Genomic DNA, 27,091 nt, shown 5'->3' with positions numbered 1-27,091 from the left:
TCAAAGTGTCCAAAGACGGATAGCTACTTCTGCAATAGTTATTTCATTTTTTAATTAAATTTGCAAAGTTGTCACAATCTGTTTCGCTTTGTCATTAGAACAAATTAATTTAAAGTATTTTAACATAACAACAGCAACGCGCGCGTGTGTTCACATCATAGACTGTAAAAAATACACACACGACACATGCGCTCATTGACTCCATGTCGCTGTAGGCTCATGGCAGGAGTGCCTGTGTGTTTATATCGCGATGGATCTCTCTTATCAAGCCATAAGGACTGCCAACCAAGCCAGAGAGGCGGTAAGAGCTCATGCTGTTTTCTCTATTAAACTTTGATTTTACAAAGTGTAACTTGTTGAGCTACAGTAAATGTGCTGAAATATTGAATGCGCATAAAGAAACGAGTATATACACCTGTCTTTACAGTCTATGATATAAACAAATATAAATGGAGGTACGAATCAAACCGACTGTAATTTCAAATAGGCTTTTAAGACTACATTTTTTCACCATTATTAAGAGGGCTGGTTAGTTTATTTAGCTACTAAATAAGCTTGTTTACAGCTTACAGTCTATGGTTTACAGCCGTTGTGGGTCCTGTGTTGCTATAGCAACCTGTCAGGCTGCTCGTCGCACTTACCTTAATGTAAGATTTGGCGCCATCTTCCGGATAAACACAGTCTATAGTGTAGTTTGTGAACAATATACTCTAAATTGAAATGTTGCAACAAAAATATAGCAATTCAAATAAAAACTTTATCATGGTAAATTCGTGACACGGCTTAATTCGAGGCTTAAGCGTAGCCAGACTAAAATGCATGTTTGAGCTGTTTTAACTGAAAGCATATGTCAGTATTGTTTTGTCTCAAGATGAACACCAGTAATGTGTTTTCTCATGCATATTTATAAAATCTACTTAAATGTCCTAATCCTGGCTTAATCTAAGCCTTGTCTGTGAAACCAGGCCTAACAGTTTCTTGATATAATTGTATGAATTCATGGTCTTCTTTTAGGATGAGCTGAGAACTGAAACACGCAGGAGAAATTTGCTGGTTCTGATTTATCATCATTTACTGGAGGAGGGGTGAGATTTTCCTTTAAACACTTTTTAAATTGACATACTACTCTCAAACGAGAGACACACATGTAAATACATTTGAATGAATTTCTCACACAGGTATATGGATTCAGCCAAAGCCTTAGAAAAAGACAGCAGTTTTGGTTTATGCCGCTTTGAGGTGTGTGATAATGTCGACCTGGACACGGTTCTCGTGGAATATGAGAGTTATTATTTTATAAAGTTTCAGAAATATCCCAAAATAACCAAGAAACTGCCAGAACAAGGTGAGAGTTTACTCTTCGTAGTTATTTTACTCTTCAGTCACCAATATTTATGTTTTTTTTTGTAATGTTCTAGTATGTTTTTGCATGTACATTGATATATATATATATAGTGTATTAATATTTGTTAATACCAATAATGAAAGTTATTGTTCAATGTTACTTTTTTTTTTTTATAGGAGAGAGTCGGCTTGTCAAGAGTTGTGGTAAAAGAAGGTATGTACAGTACTTTTAGCACAAGGACATTCAAAGACTTTCTGTTTATTGACCGTGTGTTCATATGTGACAGGACATCATCATCATCATCCAATCAGACACTCCCAAGAATCAACTCTGTCCAGCGTCCGCCATCCAGAAACACTGTTAAAAGGTCTGAATCTAAACTAACAGGAAGAGACATCAGTAAATCCAGGGTGAGTCTCCAAACATCATCTATGGAAGCTTGTTTCTGCCATGGAATAAAAAATGGTAATTTTGAGTAAATATCTTATTTTTACTTTTCTCGCAATTCTGACTTTTTTCTCAGATTTGTGGCATTTAAACTAGCAATTGTGAGAAAAAATACCTTTCTTAATTGCTAGTTTATATAATATACACTACCAGTGAAAAGTTTTGGATCAGTAAGAAGTTTAATGTTTTTAAAAGAAGTCTCTCCGAATCACCAAGGCTGCATTTATTTGATAAAAAAAAAATAATTGTAATATTGTTAAATATTATGACAATTTAAAACAACTGTTTTCTATTGTACTATATTTTAAACAGTAATTTATTCCTGTGATCAGAGCTGAATTTTCACCATCATTACTCCAGTCTTCAGTGTCACATGATCCTTCATAAATCATTCTTATATGCGTAATTGATGCTCAAAAAACATTCATTATTATTATCAATGTTGAAAAAAAGTTGGTTACAATTTTTTTTCAGGATTCTTTGATGAATAGAAAGAATACAAAAGAACAGAATTTATTTTAAATAGAATCTTTTGTAACATTATAAATGTCTTTACTGTAACTTTTGATCAATTTAATTCATTCTTGATTAATAAAAGTATTGGTTTATTTTATTTATTTCCCCAAAAAAATAAAATAAAAATTCTACCTGACCCCAAACTTTTGAACGATAGTGTTTAATGTTACAAAAGCTTTCTATTTCAGATAAATGCTGTTCTTTTGGACTTTCTATTCATCAAAGAATCCTGAAAAAAAAATTTACACAACTGTTTTCAACATTGATAATAATCAGAAATATTTATCGAGCATCAAATCATCATATTATACTGATTTCTGAAGGATCATGCGACACTGAAGACTGGAGTAATGATGCTGAAAAATAGCTTTGATCACAGGAATAAATTACATTTTACAATATATTCACATTGAACACAGCTGTTTTAAATTGTGATAATATTTCACAATATTACTGTTTTTTGTTTTTTTGGTAAGCAGAAGAGACTTTTAAACATTAAAAATCTTAGCAATCCAAAACTTTTAACTGGTAGTGTATTCCAATTCTGACTTTTTTTTCTCGCAATTCCGAGTTAAAATATCACAATTCTGAGATTTAAAAAAACTCAATTGCAAATTATAAACTGATGATTGCATGAAATAAAGTCAGAATTGTTAGATACACTATAAGCTTGCAATTACGAGTTCTAAAATCTGAATTGTGAGATACAAACTCGCAGTTGCGTGGAAAAAAATGGCAGTATTGTCAGAATTAATATCTCGCAATTCTGATTTTTTTCTCAGAAGTGTGACATTTAAACTCGGAATTGCAGGGGGGGGGGGGGGGGGGGGATTTGAAAGGGGATTTCAATTTCAGGGAATTGAAAATAAATCTGTGGTGGAAACAAGCTTCCATATAAATCTGATACATAATAATTATGTTTGAAGAAAATACCCTATCCTAAAGTGTAAATGTAAATTTTGTAATTAACATGTAAATGTTAAATATATCTTTGCTTGATCTGTCCAGGAAGGTGACAGCCTGACACCTGTGGAGACATCAGGATTTGGTCTGAATGTGTCTCCTATTATCAGGAATGGAGCTGAAGAGGGAACACACATGAGAAAGGTCATTCTCTTCTTTAAAAAACATAACCCGTGGAATGTTTATTCAAACATTTGTCGCAAAAATTAAAACTCCTCATATCCACACCTCATATCAGGGTCATCAGGTTGATTACAGGAATCTGATTCAAGATGCAGTTAAAGGTGCTGCTAATGACACAGATTTCTCGGTAGGTCAGCTGTTTTTTTTTTCATTCAGTTAAAGGAATATTACAGGTTGAATACAACTTAAGGTCTGTTGGGAGTAATTGAGATATTCAGCTGATTGCCACAAGTTACAGTTTTGAAACAGTGAAACATTTATTTGTTTTGAACATTTTGTTTCTGTTGAGATCTAATGTTTGTTATATTTGACTAACAGGAGCGTTTGCTGAAACCCATAAGTGCCTTCAGTGGGATAAACAGTGAAATGAGGGAACTTGCAGCTGTTATTAGCAGAGTAAGTTCATTCTTATCAAAAAATTTCTCTTGTATGGCAGTTTAAAACTATATTAGGTTAAACCTAATCTTATTTTTACAGAGCCTAAAGGGACGTGGTGAAGGAAAAAAATATGAGATGGAGGAAAAATAATTTATCAATTCTTTTGCGTTCTCTCGCAAATTTTTTACGTTCCCCTGAAAAAAACGTTGCATTTGCTCACAAAGAGCTTAAAACATTCTCGGGGCAAAGCAACACACTTTACAAGAGAACGCAAAGTTTCTCTGGGCAACTCAAAACATTATAGGAGCGAACGCAATGTTTTCGGGGAACGCAAAACATTTTACGAGCGAACGCAAAGTTTTGGGGTAGAGATGCACCGATTGATCGGCTGGTGACCTGAATTGGCCGATTTTCACGTGATCGGCCATGACCGGCGACCGGCCGGTTAGTCTGACTTATGCCGAACGCAAAACATTTTACGAGCGAACGCAAAGTTTCTCTGGGCAACACAAAACATTTGCGAGAGAACGCAAAAGCATTGACTTATTATTTTTCCTCCCATCTCATATTTTTTTTCCAACTACCATGTCCCTTTAGGGGCGATGTACATTTTACCACAAAATTTTAATAAAATAAAAATGCACTAAGATTGAAGAACATTTATCAGGACTTTTTTCAGTTAAGCTCAGTCTCCCAAAATCCTCAATAACATCCTTACTGTATGTTTTACTTTTAGTTTATTTGTAATTTTATTTTTTCTCAATGATGATTCTCATTACTGTGATACAATACAGAAAATCTTTATATTTATATTGACAGTTTTTTTCAAAATTTATAAATCTAAATTACTGTCCACACAATGAACCAGATTCAGACTGAAAGTACAGACTGCTAGTACAAAAATTATATATTTTTTTCATGCACTTGAAGCATTAACTTTTTTTTTTTTTACATATTTATATTGTTGCTTTAAATAGGCACAATGCAAAATATCTTGATGAGCCTAAAATAGGCTTCATTTTCATTCAATTGATTTTGATGTTTCACCCATTTATACCATATTCTACTTTAATGACAAAAATAGGACAATATTTAAGTTAATGAAGAGACTTTTTTGTTAATGACCGTGCATTTTCAACATTAATGCAACACTAGAATGCAGCATACAGTCTGTTTTATAATAAAGCGTGACATTTGTGTGTGCAGATACATGCACAAGGTGGAACATGTATTATTGAAGCACTCAATTTCATCTTTCTCTGCTGTCTCTCCATAAAGGATATCTATTTAAACAACCCCAACGTGCGCTGGGACGACATTATAGGTCTGGAGGCTGCCAAGCGATTAGTCAAAGAAGCTGTCGTCTACCCCATTAAGGTGCTTGGCTGCTAAACACTTTGGTATTTCTCAAGCTGCCGCCTGCCTTCGATTCTGAATACATCTCCACTAAAGGCTACAGGAAAGCCGAGCTCAGGGTTATTTCTTACGATGACATGAAATCTATACCTGAATACCATCCAATCTGACCGCTCACATATCTGGCTCATCTCTGGCCTCTCTGGTGATGACTTCACATCCACAATACGCTCCTGACAACAGGAAATGCAAACGTTATTTGTCTTCTCTGGCTCAATCATGTGGTGAAGAAGGTTGTTGTCATACCTGGAAATTCTGTTTGCTCAGTATTATTTGCTTCTAGCACATAAAGTAAGAATTGTATAAAGAATATGATTATATCACATTATGGTGAAAGACATCTTGTGGCTCAGTTTTTGTCAATACTTGGAACTTTTCATGTATTAGATAAAGTGGTGTCTGACAGTTAATTGGTCAATGAAAATATTACATTGTTATTCTCCTCACTAAAGTAAAAAAAAAATACGCAATTGATTATGGTCAGTTTTTAGTGGTGTTTGCTAAGGCAGCTTGCAGTCTGCTCATGCTGTTATTTATCAAATTTAATCCGATGTTTACTTAGTGGATAAAATCTGTTAAACCTGCATCCACCAACGACCTAGCAACTACTCCCCAAAAAACCTTAGTGACCACTCATAACACCTTAGTAGCCAATAAACAACCATTCAGTAAACTTTCAAACTGCCACCTAGCAACACCCTAGTAACCATCCAGAACACATTTTCAATTCCATAACAATCAGAGCACCACGGTAATGGCTTAGCAACACTTACAGGTACTCAGACACCTTAGCAGCCATCTAGCAACACCCTAGTTACCACCCACAACAAATTTTCAATCCTGTAAAAATCAGAGCACACCGCAATAGCTTAGCAACACTCTCACATGCACTCAGAACACCTAAGGAGCCACCTAGCAACACCCATATAACCACCCAGAACACATTTTAAATCCCATTACAATCAGAGCATCATAGCAATAGCCTAGCAATACTATTACAGGCACTCAGAACATCTTAGCAGCCACCTAGCAACAACCTAGCCCATACCATTATTGCAACTATTCAGAACACTCTTTGGTCTAACAACCACCTAAATTATAACATCCTTAGAAACGTGATTGCAATGACCTAGTTACCATCCAGAACAACCTAGCGATGGACTAGCAGCCACCCAGAACTCCACTGCAACCAACAAGAAACCACCCAGAACACCCTTGAAACTGCTTAGCGAACACAATCTGCCTAACAACAAGTAAGCAGCCATGACAAAGCCCCATAGCAACCACATAGTAATGTACTACCAGCCACTCAGAAAGCGCAAAAGCGGTGCTAACCCTGGAGCTGGGTTTCATAACCCCGTTTAAAAAGTGGAGCTAACCCTGGGTTAAGCGCAGTGTTAAAAGCCCTATAGTAGATCAGCACAGCAACAACCTAACAACACAAGTTGACTTAGAATGCCTTAAAACTGCAACACACCTAACAAAAGCCTAGAGCCATGGCAAAGCACCATAGCAACCACCTAGCAATGTTCTACCAGCCATTTAAAAAAACTTAGCAGTCACCTAGCAACACCCTAGTATCACCCAGAACATTATAACTTTCAACTAGCAACTATCAGAAAACTTGATAAATGATCCAACAACCATCTAGATTACAACATCATTGCAGAACTCAAGAGAACCACAGCAAAAACCCAACAGTCCACCTAAGAACACTTTAGAAATGACCTAGCAACATTCTTGTAATCCCAGAACATCCTCAGAACTGTTCAGCAACCACCCAGATAACCTGTTAACCACCTAGTTAATTTATTAACAACTACTCAAACACTTTAACAAATATTTAACAATGCCCTACCAACTATCCACAACACCTCTCCTCTCTTTTCAGTATCCGCAACTGTTCACTGGAATTCTGTCACCATGGAAGGGTTTACTCCTGTATGGACCACCAGGTGTGACCATTCATTTTTCTGTTTGTATAAAGACAGATTATTCAATACCAAAATATAAATCATAACTCATTTTGTGTGTAGCATGATCTTAATGTGATGACTTTCCCCAAAAAATCAGGCACAGGGAAGACAATGCTAGCCAAAGCTGTGGCCACGGAGTGCAACACAACGTTTTTCAACATCTCCGCATCCAGTATCGTGAGCAAATGGAGGGGAGACTCTGAAAAGCTGGTTCGGGTCAGAAGAGGACTTTTTTTTCTCAGATTTGTGTTATTTTATTGTTTTATGAAAGTGTTTGATTAAAAGGGGTGCTCCGCGGATCAATGATTTTCCTCATGTTATGCTTCTCTGCAGGTGTTGTTTGAGCTGGCAAGATATCATGCCCCATCCACCATTTTCTTGGATGAGCTGGAATCAGTGATGAGCCAGCGAGGGCTTGGCCAAGGGTGAGCATGAGCCGTGGAATTTCACTGACAGTAGCCGTATAAAATAACACAAATCTCACTCTTAGTACACAATCCAATGCTTGGGTGTTGTGGACATTTGCCAGGAAGATATTGAGTGTTTTTGACTGGATTTATGTTATAGTATGTATAAAAACACTATCATACTGAATCAACTGATAGTTTTGAAAATTATTAAAGTACACCAATTTTTATATTGTTCTTTTAAGAGGTGATCATGAGGGCAGTAGAAGGATGAAGACGGAGTTACTAGTTCAGATGGATGGACTAGCACGATCAAATGATCTTGTGTTTGTACTTGCTGCCTCAAACTTACCCTGGTGAGGAGTGATTGCGAGGAAACTATATTAATGTTCTGTTATGGCTTTCTTTCTAACTTTTTGAATCTGTCGTCAGGGAGTTGGACCATGCCATGCTGAGAAGACTGGAGAAGCGTATACTGGTGGGTCTCCCATCTGCCCCTGCCAGACAAGCCATGATCAGCCATTGGCTTCCTCCGGTCAGTAACTCAGGAGGGGTGGAGCTGCGGACAGAGCTGGACTATCACTCACTAGCACAGGTGACAGAAAACATGCACTTCACAGATGACAGAGGCAAAAGTCAACACAGTTTTTGAAGGATAAACAGATGGATGGACTGACTGAGTGATTTACATTTTAATATTAATTGATTGATTGACAGTTGACTAAACAGACAGACAGATAGAGACTCACAGTAGGACAGGAGAGATCGAGACGCACTTCCTCCTTCACTGTCACAAATACAGTTCAATCAGAGACCTCCACTTCAACAAACTCACTAACTTAATACAGAACTTTACAGGTATGACTGAAGTAGAACAGATAAAGATAATATTAGGAGAGGGACAGACAGCAGACACACAGGTGTGTGTGTGTGTGTGTGTGTGTGTGTGTGTGTGTGTGTGTGTGTGTGTGTGTGTGTGTGTGTGTGTGTGTGTGTGTGTGTGTGTGTGTGTGTGTGTGTGCCTGAGAGACAGCAGGTGAATGTGTGTGTGTGCACGTTAAAACACTGTGGTATCAAATGTTCACACATGTTCTAATTTGTAACACTGTTTATTTAAATATAAGTTATGTTATAATATTTTCTTCTATTATTTTGATGTTATTATTATTCTGTATTCCGAAATTTGGCAATATTGTATTATTTACACTCATGCCAGTATAGATAGATAGATAGATAGATAGATAGATAGATAGATAGATAGATAGATAGATAGATAGATAGATAGATAGATAGATAGATAGATAGATAGATAGATAGATAGATAGATAGATAGATAGATATGCTGTTGTACTGAGATTGCTACTTGTGATATTTCAGGAGACAGGAGGTTACTCTGGGTCAGATATCAGGTTAGTGTGTAAGGAAGCGGCTATGAGACCCGTGCGAAAAATCTTTGACGCCCTTGAAAATCATATTGAAGGTAAGAAATATGCCACGTCCCACTCTGAACGACATTAAACTGCTGTTTCATCACAAAATCCCGTTTTGCCCACAATTCACCGTCTCCATTACTCCATGTATCTTCACAGGTCAGTCCAATATGCCGGTTATTGAACTAGAAACTGTGACCACAGCAGATTTCCTGGAGGTGATCGCTCACACCAAACCCTCGGCCAGATGTCTGATGGATAGATACTCGGCCTGGGAGAAAGAGTACGAGTCCGTCTGACACATTATTAAAATAACCAAACAAATGTTTTTATTGCACTGCTATGTACTCTTTTTAATGTTGAGATGCTGTGTTTTGTTACAAGTCTCACTGTAAATGTAACATTTTAAAGGAAATTACACTGCAATTAATGAAGTGTATGCATTTTAAAAACCATTTCAAAATATAGTTTGTTGTCATATTTCAAAAGATCAATACAAGTTTGATTTCTCATGAGCTAGATTGAAAAATAAAAAACTTTTTCTTTATCTTTGTGTGTAGTGATATGATTAATACGAGTACACAAGAATAAGTGCACAAGGAGTGCAGCAACTTTATTATGTAATGGAGATTAAGCCTATTTGTTTATTTTCTTTTTGCAGTTTGTGTATATATATATATATATATATATATGACAGTTAAATAATAATCAGACTACACAGTACCATTATTACTTTGCTTTGTATTGTTGTAAACTCAGTTTTCTGACTGTTTAGATCCTAAGAGATGTTCAAGTATATGATTGACAGCCTCTGGAAAGCTGTCACATGTCAGGTGAGGCGGCGGGTAAATTTTACCCTCGTCACCAGGTCGATATTTACCTGCAAAATTAAAGGAGGCTTATTAATATCCAGCAAAATAACTATAACCACTGCTTTATAAAAACATAATTGCATATTAAGAATTATGCCTACCAGTTTTCACTAAAATTCCCAGCATTCCTGCGTTCTGTGCCCCACCAACATCATCTCTGGCATCCTGTACAAATAGTTTGGATGGTGTTGTTTGTCAAATTCAATTATAAAGCAAACAAATCCAGTCATGCATTTGTTCTGGAATTGCACAAAAATAAATAAATAACATTGTTAACGATTTATTTTAAGGTACTTACTATAATAATAATACATTATGCTTAATTACAAGTCGTGTCACCTTTATTTAGATAGCGCTTTTTAAAATACAGATTGTTTCAAAGCAGCTTTACAGAGATAACAGGAAAATTATGTTGTAATAATTTTGTTAAATATAAAATTAAATGTCCCCAACTAAGCAAGCCAAAAGCCAATGACAAGAAAGGCGAAGAAAGGCAAAAAAGGCGACAACTAACCCTAAACAAAATCCACTTACACTTTATTTTAAGGTGTTATTGTTACAGTGTAATTATATAAGTACTGAGAAATATTAAGCAACTACATGTACTTACTATAGGGTTAGGGTAGGATTAGGTTGAGGGTTAGTTGCATGTAATTATGCATAATTTACTGTTATTACTATGGTTAGTACATGTTACAACAAGGACACTGTAAAATAAAGTGTTACCCAAAACCCTAATCTTAAACTTAACCTTAACTTATAGTAGCTAGTAAGTACATGTAGTTTATTAATATTACCCAGTACGAAAGTGTAACAATAATATTTAGCATAAACAGAATTATGATTTTTGCATTGTAATATTGGTTTCATGACAGTTAAGATTTTTCCCAAAAATTCTTTTTGTCATAATGGATCTTGGGGTACTTAAAGAGATAGTTCACCCAAAAATGAAAATTCTGTCAGTATTTACTCACCCTCATGTTGTTCCAACCCCGTAAGACCTTCATTCATCTTCGGAACACGAATTAAGATATTTTTGATGAAATCTGAGAGCTGGATCATTCCTCCATACTGGTCCATAGGCTTCTTGAGGGATTGAAGCTTGCCGGCCTCGAAAAGTTATTAAAGACATCGTTAAAATAGTCCAAGTGACTACAGTGGCTCAATCTTAAGTTTATCAAGCGACGAGAATACTTTTTGTGCTCAAAAACAAACATAAATAAGGACTTTATTTCAACTATTCATTTCCTTCTCTTTGGGCCTCTAGTCAGTTAAACTAGTGTAATAGAGTAGAGCTACGTCACACGTAGGCTCACTATTGACCGACGCTGGTCATGTGGGTGATGCGTGTGACGTACAACGACTCGAGGCCCAGACAGAAGGAAATGAATACCGTATTTTCCGCACTATAAGGCACACTTAAAAGCCTTTAATTTTCTCAAAAGACGACAGTGCGCCTTATAATCAGGGGCGCCTTATATATGGATCAATTGGTAAATTGGATCAATTGGTTAATAACGCTCCGCATTATTAAATTCGCCCGCGAACTCGCGCTCGTGTCCATCTTATGCCCACTCTGTCACACGGCCAGTTCAACCTCGTATAATTCAGGTTATGCCCGCTCACGAGCGCTCACTCTTACTAAAAGACATACGAACAGACACCCGAACAGACACACTGTCCCCGCCGCTCAATGTTCATAAAGCGTTCCCCGTTCAAAGTAACCGGGTCGTCTCATTCAAAAGAGCCAGCTGTTGCTGTCAGCGAGCTGCCGCACATGAATACTCATATGAGTCAGGCTGCGAATGTAAGTTACGTGCCCGTCCCAGCGCGCTCACGCTTATTAATAAACGCCTCGCCTCCGGCGCCGCACACTCGCTACAAAACTCTCAGAAAACGTTCCCCGTTCAAGCCAAGGTAACCGGGGCGTTATATATGAAACAGCGTGCCAACACTGTCAGCGAGCCGCCGCACATGAATACTCATATGAGTCAGGCTGCGAATGTAAGTTACGTGCCCGCCCCAGCGCGCTCACGCTTACTAATAAACAAATCTTTATTAATACTACTTACTAATTGCTAAATTTCGAGGCCGGCAAGTTTCAATCCCTCAAGAAGCCTATAGACTAGTATGGAGGAATGATCCAGCTCTCAGATTTCATAAAAATATCTTAATTTGTGTTCCGAAGATGAACGAAGGTCTTACGTGGTTGGAACAACATGAGGGTGAGTAAATACTGACAGAATTTTCATTTTTGGGTGAAATATCCCTTTAATTGTCATTCATATATAAATAAATAAATGTGACAACAATTATTCTATTTATATATATATATATATATATATATATATATATATATATATATATATATATAAAATGTAGTATTATTATTATTATTATTATTATTATTATTAAGTTTTTAGGGAGAAATATGACCGAGAAATGTTATTCACAGGCTTGGTAAGATTCACAAAAATTCAAAGATTATACAATGATGTAATTATACTAAATAATATTTATACTGTATTTACGTATTATTATTATCGTCATTATTATTTTCATTATGTAATGACATTAACTGTCTGACATTAAAGGTGCCTTGTGTCATGTCCGCCAAAAAATCAATTCATACTCCACATTCCATACCAGATGGGGGCAGTATACCTCCAGAAAGTGAGTTGGTCTACTCTGGAGTAACAAACGAGAAACGGCATAGTCTCTATGCTCCGTCCCTACCTTCACAACGACCCTAGAGCCATAGCCGAAGCCGAGCCAACTCCTAATAGAGGACATTTTGACTCTAGAGGAACGCTGGTTGATGTCAAGTGATTTTTAAATATGGCTTCTTCAAGCTACTCCCCTTCACCTTTACCAGTGAATATGTTCGTATTCGTTTTGTTCATATTAGATTTTTATTGTTAGTTTGAACTACATTAATTTGACAGACAGCATTCGCTGATGTTGACCAAGCTAGCGCCATTCAGAGCTGCCAACTCTCACGAATTCACCGCGAGACACACACAATTGACACTTTTCACACGCTCTCAGTCACGCCACACATCAATTTTGTCACTAACAGAAAAATCGCAAAGCAAAGAGGACACGGGGACTGACAGACTAGACAGAGAAGGTTAGTTATGATATAAAAAAATCTCAGCTCTCAGATTCTGTCAATTTTATTACGCAATTCAAACAATAAATACCGTTTGGTGCTTGTAAATGTTATACGAATGTTAGTAAAAAAACACAAACACTGTTGAAAGATACAGTAGGCTACAACTTACCAAAATGTATTCCTCATACATAATATCGACCAATAATTTTGTTTAATCAGTGTGCAGAGGTCAATAACATAGCTTGAGATCAAATATGTCAGATTTACCTCAGGAAAGCAATTTAATAAACATAAAATAATTAGCTAATGTTACATTTTATCATCAGCTTGTTAGAGAAGGCTCTGGTAGATAACAGGTGAAAACCGGATCGGATCTGTGGGTAGAGCTAACTATCAAACACATCAGGTTCAAGTACTCCCACAAGCCGTGCAAGTTATTCGTGTATTTCAGTTTGGCTTGTGTTGCCCGCATACCGCCTCCCATGGTCGAAACTGGTATTATGACACCTGTCGGGCGTTTTTTTGATGACATCATCGCCCTTATTTCTTTTGATGCGTGTAGCTCATTTTTTGGATATTTTTACCTCAATTCTTACACATGGCACCTTTAACTAAAATATAATTTTTGTTTATAAAAAAATATGATTTAGTTTTTTGTTATTAATATTTTATAGTGAAATATAACCAATGTTCTTAACAGACTTGGTGAGATTGAGGCCAGTATTCCAGTGGTTGTCTCACTCACGTCTCCTATCATCACAGCCTCCTCTGGTGAGCAGTTCAGGTCTCTCAAGGCCTCCAGGAAGAAGGCTTTCTCTGGTTTACCCACCACTGTGGCCTGGGTGTCCGTTGCATACTCAAGACCCGCAACAAACGGACCCGGTCCCAAAGCCAACCCGTCCTTCCTCTTATAGTATCGAGCTTTATGGATTGCAATGAGTGGGGCACCATCTAAAATGAGTCTGATGAGGATAAGCAGCAATATTTACACCAGTAAATGGGAGGATTCTAATAATTTGATTGTCGTTTTAATGAGTCTATGAATATTGTAGGTTTACCGGAAGGCTTTATTGAGAGTCTGGTAGTTGAAGTGGTCCGGTGCTAATCCGATCACAACCGCATTAGGATCTGACGTCTCTATACCTGCAGCAGAGGCAAGTGTGAGATCTACACAAACCATTATACAACAAACATGGAAAACTATGATTTTTCTTTACATTTTATTCATGATCTTCATATTTTCTATAAGACAAATATGTGCTCTTAAAAATAACGGTTCTTCATTTTTCAACAAAAAGTTCTTTATAGTGCAAAAAGGTTCTTTACATTTTTAAGATGTTCTTCACGCTTAGAAAAAATCGTTCTTTCACTGAAAGTTTCTTTGAGGAACCAAAAATGGTTCTTCTATGGCAGGGGTGTCCAAAGAGGGCCACGGTCCCGCAGAGTTCAGCTCCCACTTGCCTCAACACTCCTGTCTGGAAGTTTCTAGTATGTCTAGTAAGACTTGATTCTAGTATGTCTTGATTAGCTGGTTCAGGGGTGTTTAATTGGGGTTGAACAATGCAGGACAGCGGCTCTCCAGGAGCAGAACTGGATACATCTTTCTCTGCAGAAAGGCCCTGTTTACACCTGGTATTGAGATGTGTTTTGCTCGATCGGACCACAAGTAGACGAGGGAGACACATTCCCTTTCACACCTGGTGTTTTAACCCATCTCTTTTGTCCACTTTCAACAACTTCTGTCCTGATTTCTTCACGGGGAGGGTCTATGGGCGGGGAAATGTATGGGTTTTTTTCAGATCTTTTAATCTAATGGACGAAATAAGTTTGTGTAATTTACATATGAACGCGACCGGAGACGACAGAAAAACACACAGAGAGCAGCGGCTTTTGTTTCTGCTCTGACAGCTCAAGACCAGCCGAACACAGCGAGTGTGTGTTAGAAATCAGGAATGGTGAGACAACATTGTGACGTTTTTCATCTTCAAACCAAACATGGGTCTTCAGCCGACAAAGTTTAACTCCCGTCTGGCTAGAGATGTTTACGCTTTAGGTCAGAAGACGGTCTTTAGTGGCTGTTTGAATGCATTCGACCACATGAGCGTTTACACTACGAAAGCAATCTGGTCGAATGCGTTTTCCACTACCTCTGGAAGTGGTCAAAAGTGGACAAGTTCAAAACGTTTAGACCCCGTTTACTCCTGTATTTAGCGTCGTCCACTTGTGATCTGAACGACTAAAACGCATCTTAAAACCAGGTGTAAACAGGGCCAAAAAGTGTGCAAAACCATGCAATGGTGCACATGGCTGCCTAAACGTTGTTACATGGTTGCTAGGGGGTTGTAAATGGTCACTGCTATGCAGTTGCAAAGGAGATCTAGTTTCACCCCTCAAGTCTCTATGATATTATGGGCTGCATCTGAAAGCTTATGCAGCTGACTTATTGCCAGGCAATGACTTTCCAGGCAGCGTTTGTCCACAAAAGCAGCTCACAAAAATAATTTCAGACATATTCTGAGGCAGCGTAACAGTTTAATGATCTGCAACAAAATAGAGCAAGCTTTGGTAAAATCCGAGCGAACATCGACAACATTATCAAAGCGATCCCCATTCACACGGATCCACGAAAACGACTAAAAACGCTGTATTATTCACGCCAGGCCAGTAGTTGGTGATGTGACTTTGTAAATAAAAATTACGCGCTTATAGACTGATCACGTAATACGCATGACGTCACTGTTTTCACAAATTAATTTATAAAAATTAATGATTAATTAAATTAATGATAAAGCTCTTAATAATCATGCTCAATTTTATATTACTGATCTTCTTACTCCTCTACCACCATCCAGATTAAGATCTGCAGACAAGGCTCTATTATCAATTCCCCGCTCCCGTTTAAAAACTAAGGGAGACAGAGCTTTCTCAGTTGCCGCCCCCCATCTATGGAATCAATTGCCTCTGGACATCCGCCTTGCACCTTCCATTTGTACTTTTAAATTAAAATTGAAAACATATCTCTATTGCCTGGCGTTTGATACTTGATATCCTGTCTCAATGTTTTGTTTTTGTTTGGTTTTATGCTTCTGTGTTTTTATTTATTTATTTTACTTGACTTTGTTCAGCACTTTGGATAGCTTCGCTATGGTTAAATGTGCTTTATAAATAAAATTTACTTACTTACTTACTTAATTTTTTGTAGTTTACACAGAGACGTATCGTTTTCAAAAAACTTGCACTTTGAAACCCATTCTCAAAAGTTTGCGTTTTCAGGCAACCAAAACACGGTTGTCGTGTAAATGAACGGCCAAAAAGCATAAAAGTTTTTAGTTTTTAGTAGAAAACGGCGTAATGTAAACGGCCCCTCAGATAAGCTGGTATCACTCAGCGTACCTCTGAAGTCCTCTCGAGCACTGTCCTCCACCAGCAGCAGGGGGCGCACTGCACTCTGCTCCAGCAGATTACGGGCCGCCGTGAGCGACGTGAAGATCTCCCGCTCCTGGAGGTCAAAGTTCAGTCGCCGCAATCGCTCAAAGAGCGTTCTCTTACATTCCTTCGTGGTGTTGGTCACAAATTTTACAGCGACTGGAGACTGTCTTAATCTGGACAAATGATATTGTACATGTGTAATTAGTTTTATGGAAAACAACAGAAATATATCAACTATTTAACATAAATATTTTTGTTTTTAATGACACATATCTCTGTAACAGCCCTAGGCTCTGTATAAAGCAACGTAAGAGGGTTTTTTTAGCGAATCAGAATGTCATATAGGTGTCAATCATTTTGACTCCTATATGATTAATTGATTCATTGATTTTAATAGGTCTTCATGTTGACGAAGTATACTTTCAATTCTGTTATGATTCTTTTTTGTGTTCCCTAGTCTTGTGTGGACTTTTATGTTTTTTCCTGTTCTGCGTCATTTTTTGTAGTCCTGCACCCTTAGACCAAAGCCAATTATTTTGTCTGAGCAATGAATAAAAAATAAAGTAATAGGACTCCTATTTTCTCATTTTATTTGTCTTATTTTGACAAAAAGTAAATTTTTTAGGTTTATTACATTTTTAACTCTACCTCAGCGGTCTAACAGCGCTCGTCAATGTCAAAATGATCGAGATGACCAATAAAATCAAAGAAGGCGGGTCTTACTGTGACAATGCAACGAGAGTTTGTGTAAAGATGTAAGTATTAGACAACTGTTTTATGATAGAAATGTTCAGCGACTGACAGTAAAAGACTATCTAGTGATGCAAACTACTCAACTTTTTATGAACTTTCGCTGTTTTGAATTGAAAATATGTGATCATGCTTCATGTAATTCCTGAATGAATGTGACTAGAAAAGAAATGTTTGCGTTTCGACATATTAGGCATATGAAAAAATGTGAATGTGTGCGCATTTTAAAGGGGTGGTAAAGTATGATTTCACTTTTCTAACTTTGGCTAGTGTAAAATGTTGATGTTTGAGCATACAACGCTCAAAGTTCAAAGCAAAGGGAGATATTTGCATTTAAAGAAAAGGACTACAAAAAAAAAAGGCTGGTAGGGACTACACAACATTCCTCCCGGGTTTAGTGACATAAGCAACACTAAAATGTACATAAACCCCGCCCCCGGGACACGCAGTCCATGTTGAGAAGAGGAAAAGTTGTTGTATAAGAGTACATTTGTGAGTCAGCTCAAAGTTTGGCATCCTTCTTTTCACATGCAATAGAAAGTCACTCTGTGTGCATCTCACAACAGTTCCAATACGAACGATTTATAGACTAACATGACAGAATTTCCTAATTGAAGATAGTTAACTCCACATCAGCAACATAAATTCATCAGCTAACCATTCAGAGATGTCCTGTTGCATTCTACATGTTGTCACTTCTTCTTGAGTCTCTCCATCTTTGTCTCACACAATTTTTAACATTAAAGGCAGAACATTTTCTGTCATTTTAGTGTGTCTGCATGAGGTAATCACTCTGCTATCACACAAGAGCTCTTGAAACCCCGCCCTCTGCAGCAGCTCATTTGCATTTAAAGGGCCAGGCACAAAACGGTTCGTTTTTGCAAACCCTCAAAATGTGACAACTTTAACATGCTATATAAAAATATCTGTGGGGTATTTTGTGCTAAAACTTCACACACACACACACTCTGGGGACATCAGAGATTTATTTTACATCTTGTGAAAATGCCATTTTACCACCCCTTTATAAAATATTATTTCCAAATAGATTCAATTGATTACTTCATAATTACAATCTGACCTATAAATTATTATACCATTTTTATTTCTTTATTCATTCCCTTAAATCCCTTTTAATAATTTATTTAATTCCTTTATTATTATTTTTATTATTATTATTAATATTATTATTACACAAAAGTATAATAATAGCCTATACTCACATGAGATCGACCAATGGAAAATCACAACCATCCAATCAATTCACGACAAAATCAAACCCTGTCCTACATTTGTTCTTGTTCCAGAAGCCGGTTCACTCCGATATACGTCAAAATAAGGAAGAAGACTATAGAGGGTATGCGCATGACATCACCGTTGGCCTTAGTGACTGCGTTACACCCACTGAGTGGCAAAAAGACTGAGCAGCAGCATTGGTTTTCAGCGTGAATGAATACATTATATATTGTGATGTTATATATTGCATTGACAACTCATCAATTAAATATTTACCATCCTATATTCTGCATAATTTAATGTTTTTAGATAAACACTCACACAAAACTATACAAGTTTTAGGGCTGAATGATATATAACATTGATATGAGTGATCACATGGATTTTTTCTACAGTCATTTACTGTAGTTTTCATCGCGCTGATGTAATTTCAAGTGTTTGTTTTTAAAATAAGTTTGTTTTTAGTTAGTTATTTGACGCTATAAAAACGGTGCTGTGGCGTACATGATTGACAGCTGTGATTGACAGGTTCTCTGAGCAAAGTAGTCACTGAAGCAACAACGGACTTTTTTTCGGGATCTTTGTAGGACTGAGGAGATTGGAGCTTTAAATTTAATGTATACATTTCTATAATTAATTATTTCACACCGACATAATAGTTTGTTCTGCAGCAGAGGCGCGTGCTTACGCTTGATTCAGCGAGAGTGAGGGCGGGACCAGAGCGGGACGCGATATTTTTTTTCACAGGATGGTAGGGGAAGACTCATCAATATTCATTAGGGAACTAGTGACTGGAGGGTTTAGGGGCGGGGTTAGGGCTAGGTCATCAGACTCCCATACCCCTTTTCCACCAAGGCAGAGCTGGTGCTGGTTCGGAGCCAGAGCCTAGTTTCAATTCGGTTCTTTGGTTTTCCACACGCAAAGCACCAGCTCCGAACCAGGAAAAGTGGTTCTTAAGTAGCACCAAATCATTGCTGGTCTAGAACAGAGCCAAGTAAGAACCACTTGCGTCAGGGGCTGGGGGCGGGGTTACCGTGACCAACAAGACGAATAGAAACTTGTGACCGCCATTTTTAAATAGCAGCTAGTCGAGCTAATAGCAGCTCGATTATAAATATCCGTCTATGTAAGTTACGGCGAGCTGCACAAACGCGTTGGACTCCGATGTATTTTGTAAACCCATGAGCATCCATAGTATTGCAACGTCCGTTATTGTTGATGGCTTGTTCGAGATGCATCGGAGCGGCGCGGACCGATCGGAGCTGCGGGAGTGTTTGGAGAACATACGACTCCTTGTGCTTTTAGACCGCTATCGCAGTGCTTTGATGTCATGCGGAGATCGATCTGCGAGAAGCCGATGCATCTCGAACAAGCCTGGCGTACTCTTTGGTGCTACCGCACTAGCGTTGCTGGGCAACATGAGACGTATACAGTGACGTAAGATCTGGCTCTGTTGTGGCTCTCTAGCCGGTGGAAAGGCAAATCGGTTCTTATTAAGCTCGTCAGTCGAACCCACTCTGAACCAGCTTTGGCTCTGGCTCTGAACCAGCACCCGGTTCTTGTTGGTGGAAAAGGGGTACCAGTGACGGGTAGGTTTAGGGGCGGGGTTAGGGGCTAGGTCATCAGACCAATCAGGCATGGGTTCCCTAATGAATATTCATGAGTCTTCCCATACCATCCTGTGAAAAAAAATATCGCGAGCGGGACGTTGATTTCGTGGCTTTACTTCCTGCTCACTACTGCGCATGTCTGGTCCTGAAATCGCAACTGCGCAGACTCAAGTTCTCGCCAATGGAAGAGAACGAAGGGGCGTCGTCCATCTTTTTTTACAGTATGGTCTGCACCATTGGTAATAGAGATTGCTAATGTGACGTCATCGTGACGTATGCCAGTGGTGAACGCAAAGCATTTTGGGAATCCGCGGCACACACAGAAGGCGCCAGACTTGATTGCATGGAGTGAAGAACGCAGTGTTCAAGATGCCGTCTACCTGCTGTGTTATAAATTGCAATAGTCCTTCTTGCACAGTTTTGAAAACGAACGTTAAGTGTTGTTTTAAGGACATGTTTGTGTATGCTCGTAGACAGCCACTCTGAAGCGGTCAGAGGCGATTCTAAAAGATTCAAAACGTCGAGACAGGACCTATCGTCAAAATTCTACCCACCACTCAAACTTAGTTCATCCAAAACAAACTAGAAAATAGACTCAAAGTGCTAAATACCTGAATTATCCTTTAAGAACGGATCAATATATTTGTTTTCCTTAATTTTAATGAACCCTAACTTTATTCTCATCTGAATGGTAAATAATTGATTTTCGTATAAAATTATACTACCATTAAAAACACATTTGATTTTTTTTTATCAATGTAGAATATGTAACTGCTCTGAAGAAAAGAAATGAAAACCAATGCGATATGATTAATGTCCAAAAGATGTAACCCACGGACTGTTTTGAAATGGGGTTGGATAAATATGTTGCTTTTAAAACTGTGTGTGTTTGCTTGGTGACAGTTGTAGGTTACAGTTTGACAAGAGTTTAGAGTGTGACAAAAGCACAATGTTGTGTTTTATTGCGAGTGTAAGTTACACAAATATATGTAAACACTTTGCAGTTTGAATGATAACCTCTATGAACAAAATGACGGAGTATGTTTTTTTATGTTTCCAACTTCCACTGTTCGATCGCGCCCGCGCTCTCTCTCTCTCTCTCTCTCTCTCTCTCTCTCTCTCTCTCTCTCTCTCTCTCTCTCTCTCTCTCTCTCTCTCACACACACACACACACACACACAGTTCGATCGCGGCTCGAGGTGAACCAAAAACAACTGATACCAGCTCTCAGTGATATGTGTCGGGTCCCCGCTATGATAACAATAACTTTCTCAAATGTTTACAGAACAAGCGGGAACCCAGTGTGCCTGTATCTTTTTCTATTGCTGTTCGATTACATGATAGAAAGTCTAAGGCCTTCAAAAGCCGTACAGCAAACCCATCTAATCTGGTGCCTATTACACGACATACCAAGATTGCTGTGGGGACAAAAAGTAAGACTGTTAAGTTAGCACTTTTAAACATCCGCTCACTTAAAAATAAATCACTTTTAGTCAACGACTTAATAACCACATACAACCTGGATTTTATGTTGCTAAATGAAACTTGGCTAGAAGAAAGTTGCAGTGCAACAGTCCTCAATGAAACAGCCCCTCCTAACTTTACTTTTATTAGTGTCTGCAGAGCTGTCAGAAGAGGCGGAGGTTTAGCTGCTCTTTATAAAGATGTCTATCAATGTAAGCAAATATCATTTGGGAATTACCCGTCTTTCGAATATCTGGGTATTGTGTTAAAAGGTGCTCCACGCATTTTACTTATCATTGTTTACAGGCCTCCAAAATACTCTCCAGCTTTTGCTGAGAACTTAACAGAACTGTTATCAACAATTTCCTCAGAGTTTGACTGCTTTGCCATTGCTGGAGATTTTAACATTCACATAGATAATGCAGAAAACAATATGGCAAAAGAAATCAAAACTGTTTTAAAAACTTTTGATCTGACTCAGCATGTACATGGAGCCACACATAATCGTGGACAAACTCTAGATTTACTTATAAGTAAGGGTCTAAACATTTCATCAATTGTTATTAAGGATGTAGCACTGTCTGATCATTTTTGTATTTTCTTTGATATATTGATCTCTCCTGCCATTGAAGGTAGATCTGTGTCTGTCAAGAAGAGATGCTTAAATGAGAACACTAGTGTACTATTTATGAAGGCTATATCTTTAACACCAAGCATATCTGCTGACTCTGTTGATTTTCTCCTTGATTCTTTTAACTCAAAAGTTAAGAGTGTAATTGATGATATTGCTCCTATGAAAGTCAGGAAGAAGAGTGGCAGACAAAAAGCACCTTGGAGAAACTCAACAGCAGTGCAAAATATGAAAAGACAATGCAGAAAAGAAGAGCGCATGTGGCGGAAGACAAAACTTGTAGTCCATTATAACATCTACAAAGACAGCATCCATGCTTTCAATAAGGAACTAAGCAAAGCTAGACCGACTTTTTTCTCGAATATTATAAACAGCAATATAAACAACACGCGCACTCTTTTTGCTACTGTAGAGAGACTGACAAACCCCCCAAGCCAGATTCCCAGTGAAATGCTCTCAGTGAGAAAGTGCAGTGAGTTTGCTTCTTTCTTCTCTGAGAAAATCAATAATATCAGAAAGGTGATCAGCTCATCCTTGAGTTGCGCTGGTGTCAGGCAGATCAGACAACAGCACGAGAAAGTAGCCACTATGTCTGATTTCGAAGAAATTGATGGCAAAATTTTGGAAGAAACCGTACAGCAACTAAAAACATCAACCTGCGCCCTTGATGCACTTCCCACATCTTTTTTCAAAAATGTGTTACACAGCTTAGAAGCAGATCTCCTAGAAGTGGTAAATGCCTCACTTCTCTCTGGGAGTTTTCCGACCTCCCTGAAAACTGCTGTTGTCAAGCCCCTCCTGAAAAAGAGCAATCTGGATAAGACCATATTAAACAACTATAGACCGATCTCAAATCTTCCTTTCATAGGCAAGATCATTGAAAAAGTTGTCTTCAATCAGCTGAACAAATTCTTAAGCTCGAATGGATACTTTGACCATTTTCAATCTGGTTTCCGACCGCACCACAGTACAGAGACCGCGCTCATAAAGATAATAAATGATATTCGCTTAAATACTGATACAGGCAAATTATCAGTGCTGGTACTACTCGACCTCAGTGCTGCATTTGACACTGTCAATCACAAATTACTTCTTGACAGGCTGGAAAACTGGGTCGGGCTTTCTGGGATAGTCCTAAAATGGTTCAGGTCATACTTAGGAGGCAGAGGTTATTATGTGAGTATAGGAGACCATAAGTCTGAGTGGACATCCATGACATGCGGAGTCCCTCAAGGCTCAATTCTTGCGCCACTCCTATTCAACCTGTACATGCTCCCAATGAGCCAAATAATTAGAAAGAACCAAATCGCTTACCATAGCTATGCAGACGACACACAGCTCTACTTATCCCTATCGCCTAACGATTACAGCCCCATTGACTCCCTTTGCCAATGCATTGATGAAGTAAACAATTGGATGTGCCAAAACTTTCTTCAGTTAAACAAAGACAAAACTGAAGTCATTGCGTTTGGAAACAAAGATGAAGTTCTCAAGGTGAAGGCATACCTTCAGTCTAGGGGTCAAACAACTAAAAATCAAGTCAGGAATCTGGGTGTGTCTCTGGAGTCAGACCTTAGTTTCAGTAGTCATGTCAAAGCAATAACTAAATCAGCATATTATCACCTGAAAAATATTGCAAGAATTAGATGCTTTGTTTCCAGTCAAGACTTAGAAAAACTTGTGCATGCTTTCATCACCAGTAGGGTGGATTGTTGTAATGGACTTCTCACTGGCCTTCCCAAAAAGACCATAAGACAGTTGCAGCTCATACAGAACGCTGTTGCTAGGATTCTGAGCAGAACCAGAAAATATGAACACATCACACCAGTCCTCATGTCTTTACACTGGCTGCCAGTTACATTTAGGATTGATTTTAAAGTATTATTACTGGTATATAAATCATTCAATGGCCTAGGACCTCAATACATTGCAGATATGCTCACTGAATATAAACCCAACAGATCACTCAGATCATTAGGATCACATCAGCTAGAAATACAAAGGGTTCACTCTAAGCATGGCGAGTCTGCTTTTAGCTACTATGCCAGCCGCAGCTGGAACCAGCTTCCAGAAGAGATCAGATGTGCTCCTACAGTAGTCACATTCAAATCCAGACTCAAAACATATCTGTTTAACTGTGCATTTACTGAATGAGCACTGTGCCACTGTTCGTCCGACTGTTTGCACTGTATTTTATTTTATGTTTTAATTATTCTGATTTCTGTATTTTATCTTTTATTCTAAACTGTTTTAATTATTCTGATTTCTTTTGATTATTTTAATTTCTTCTATGTAAAGCACTTTGAATTACCATTGTGTATGAAATGTGCTATATAAATAAACTTGCCTTGCCTTGCCTTGTCTCTCTTGACATGAATTCTGACTGAATGCAGATAGATGAGAGAGAGCGAGGAGTGTGGTGCTTAAAACATTACTTTTGAACGGACGACAGTTTTCTGGTATGGTCCGACAATGTTTTCTTTAGCCCGCTGCATTTAGTAGGATTAGCCTATTCTGTTTTTCACGCTATTTTTATTTTTTTCATGCCAGAACACATGCCAGCCCATGTAAACGGGCCAAACATACCCATAATTCTTTGCGTTCTGATGACGTCGCCGCCCGGTTGGTCACATGTCTTAGCGATCTCTATACACTGATTTATTTCCAAACAAAATAATTGATTTGTGAAATATGTCAAAATGTAGCCTTGATATATTTTAATTGTGAATGCAATTTTTTTTTGCATCTTATCCGTCATTTATTTATAAAAAACGGCCAATAATTACCCCAAATCCCGACACTGACCGTGTTAAAGCCTCTTGCGCTCCGGGAACGGCAGCATCCTCGACATGAAGAGTCCCGCTCAGATCCACCAGAACTGCTTTCAGTGAGCGGAGAGACACTTACAAACACACAGGACATCAGTTACCCGACAAGCCTTCTGTGTTCATCTTCAACACATCACTTAGGGTGTTTTATGTAAAGCACACACAAAAAAAACTATTTTTGTTTTAATAATCTTTGGCTGGGCTAAAAGAAAAAAAGGCAGATAAACGTGACGCGTTTAGATTCTGGATTTTTGTGGATCATGTTGTCAGTTTCCGAGTGTGCAATTAATACTCTTATTCACCATGAACTCTGGATTAAACACAATGACTGGCCTCCAAAACAACTCTTCATCTCTTCATCTGTGTTTGACATAATTTTTTAGGATTTGGAAACACTACATTTATTTAAAACGAGCTGCCAAACAACAAGGGCTTTGGATAAGGTAAAGCAGATTGCCTCAAACCATTTAATAATCATTTCGAACTAAGAACATGTAACGTTAAATAGAGTAATGTGTGTTTAGGTTTTTAATATAATGATTATAACATGAAAACCCGAGTCTAGAATACAAAAACACGACATGTTATTAACATTCGTTTTCAAACAATTAACATATTTGTATTTTAAAATAATAGAAAAGGATGAAACACATTTGACCAATACAAGTTATTTTGAACTACACTTACTTCCTACTGGGGTCCTTCTCTAGCGCAGTCTTACATTTTGCTGTCATAAAAATGCCTGTCGAAAATGTACATGAAACTACGGAATATATATATATATATATATATATATATATATATATATATATATATATATATATATATATATATATATATATATATATATATATATATATATATATATATTCTATTTTAACATTTAATGTGTCGATTTATTTATTCATAAGAGCACACTGGATTTTCTCCACCATTGCAGTTTATAATCATTTAAGAGGGTTGTCTATGTCAGATTATTCTCTAAGTGAATAAAAAACATATGCTGGATATTTTAATAGCAGATTAAATAGCATTTAGAACATTAATTCATATCCTCCTGGGACCCAGGAACAGACTTTTTTCCTCTGTAGTGGACATTTTGGTGGATTTATCTGACAGCATACATGTCACAGTTTTAGTCTTGATGTCTGTAATGTGCACAATCGGGGCTTTTCAGAGATACCAAATGTATGGAGGTTTCACCATGCCTTAGCCTTTTAAAATGACTGACATTAATTTAGTGATCAAATGTAGCAATCTTGTGGAAATATAATGATATTTTGCATATAGGCCTATCATTTTGAATCTGACTAATTTTCAAATTGTTTGTCATAAATCAACATCTCAGGAAAATGGTATGGGGTTACTAATTAAAATATGACTTTCTGTTACAAACAGGGCATTGATTCCATGAGAAACCAGGACTTACAGCATGTTTATCAGGCATTTTGGGAGACACAAGTGAATAGAGAAAGGAATTATATATCTATAATCCTATGAAATATTAGATATTTTTATGGAAATGTTGCAAATTATTAAAAAAAATTCATTCGATGTTGCCCCAAGAACATCTTAATATGCAAATTAGATACAGATACATTGTATAGAATACGAAAACACATTTATGGGCATTTTACCCACATATTGCATTACGTAAAATGGTATCAATTCATTCCGTTATACTTTTCATTGTTGAGAATCATCTTTTTTTAAAGTTTGATTTAAAAAAATACTGAAACATAAAAATGTATTGAATGAAAAGAAAATTCTATTGTTTTTGCCTATTCTGTCATTTGAGTCTATTTATAGCCTATATTAAAAGAAACATTTTTTGAGAAAAAAATACATATTATTCATTATCTGTATAGTGCATGGTTTCTTATGCTCTAAAAACTTTTTAATTAAAAAATAAATACTGTTTTACCAATATTAGAAATCTCTTAGCATTTTAACATTCGTCCAAATGTCCATGGCACATTTTAGAGTAAAATCGAACAAAGTGATTAAAATTAAGAAGAAGAAAAAAAAATGCAATGAATATAAAATAATGTAATCAATATGTCTTTAAAATCCTGACAGATCACAGTTTATTTGG

At 37.4% G+C, this 27,091-nt stretch overlaps 2 protein-coding genes and 1 long non-coding RNA gene across 3 annotated transcripts in view; 1 reads left to right on the top strand and 2 right to left on the bottom strand.

The window, feature by feature from the left end:
* The first annotated feature begins 103 nt into the window (after positions 1-103).
* katnal2 (katanin p60 subunit A-like 2) lies at positions 104-9,608 on the top strand. The gene is made up of 16 exons (XM_077243232.1): positions 104-301; positions 1,015-1,085; positions 1,179-1,345; positions 1,522-1,558; positions 1,632-1,755; positions 3,317-3,415; positions 3,510-3,581; positions 3,773-3,850; positions 5,111-5,209; positions 7,140-7,203; positions 7,322-7,440; positions 7,558-7,649; positions 7,877-7,987; positions 8,064-8,226; positions 9,009-9,111; positions 9,221-9,608. The coding sequence occupies exons 1-16, from the start codon at positions 251-253 to the stop codon at positions 9,358-9,360; spliced, it is 1,590 nt and encodes a 529-aa protein (XP_077099347.1). The 5' UTR covers positions 104-250; the 3' UTR covers positions 9,361-9,608.
* hdhd2 (haloacid dehalogenase-like hydrolase domain containing 2) lies at positions 8,309-25,738 on the bottom strand. The gene is made up of 8 exons (XM_077243236.1): positions 25,684-25,738; positions 24,974-25,070; positions 16,442-16,650; positions 14,107-14,191; positions 13,794-14,010; positions 10,035-10,098; positions 9,786-9,941; positions 8,309-9,332 (listed from the first exon to the last, which is right to left on the bottom strand). Coding segments are annotated over exons 1-7 (798 nt in total). The 5' UTR covers positions 25,685-25,738; the 3' UTR covers positions 8,309-9,332; positions 9,786-9,816.
* The window catches only part of LOC143750294 (uncharacterized), a 411,790-nt gene continuing 393,007 nt past the window's right edge, over positions 8,309-27,091 (bottom strand). The window contains exon 2 of the long non-coding RNA XR_013207142.1: positions 8,309-8,446. This is a non-coding gene — a long non-coding RNA (uncharacterized LOC143750294). The remainder of the gene's footprint in view (positions 8,447-27,091) is intronic.

This window comes from Siphateles boraxobius, unplaced genomic scaffold (assembly GCF_051911475.1).
Source record: "Siphateles boraxobius isolate OS27281-9 unplaced genomic scaffold, OSU_SipBor_1 25, whole genome shotgun sequence".
Taxonomy (NCBI): domain Eukaryota; kingdom Metazoa; phylum Chordata; class Actinopteri; order Cypriniformes; family Leuciscidae; genus Siphateles; species Siphateles boraxobius.
The sequence above is the reverse complement of the archived record's forward strand: the minus strand, read 5'-3'. Positions and strand labels throughout refer to the sequence as shown.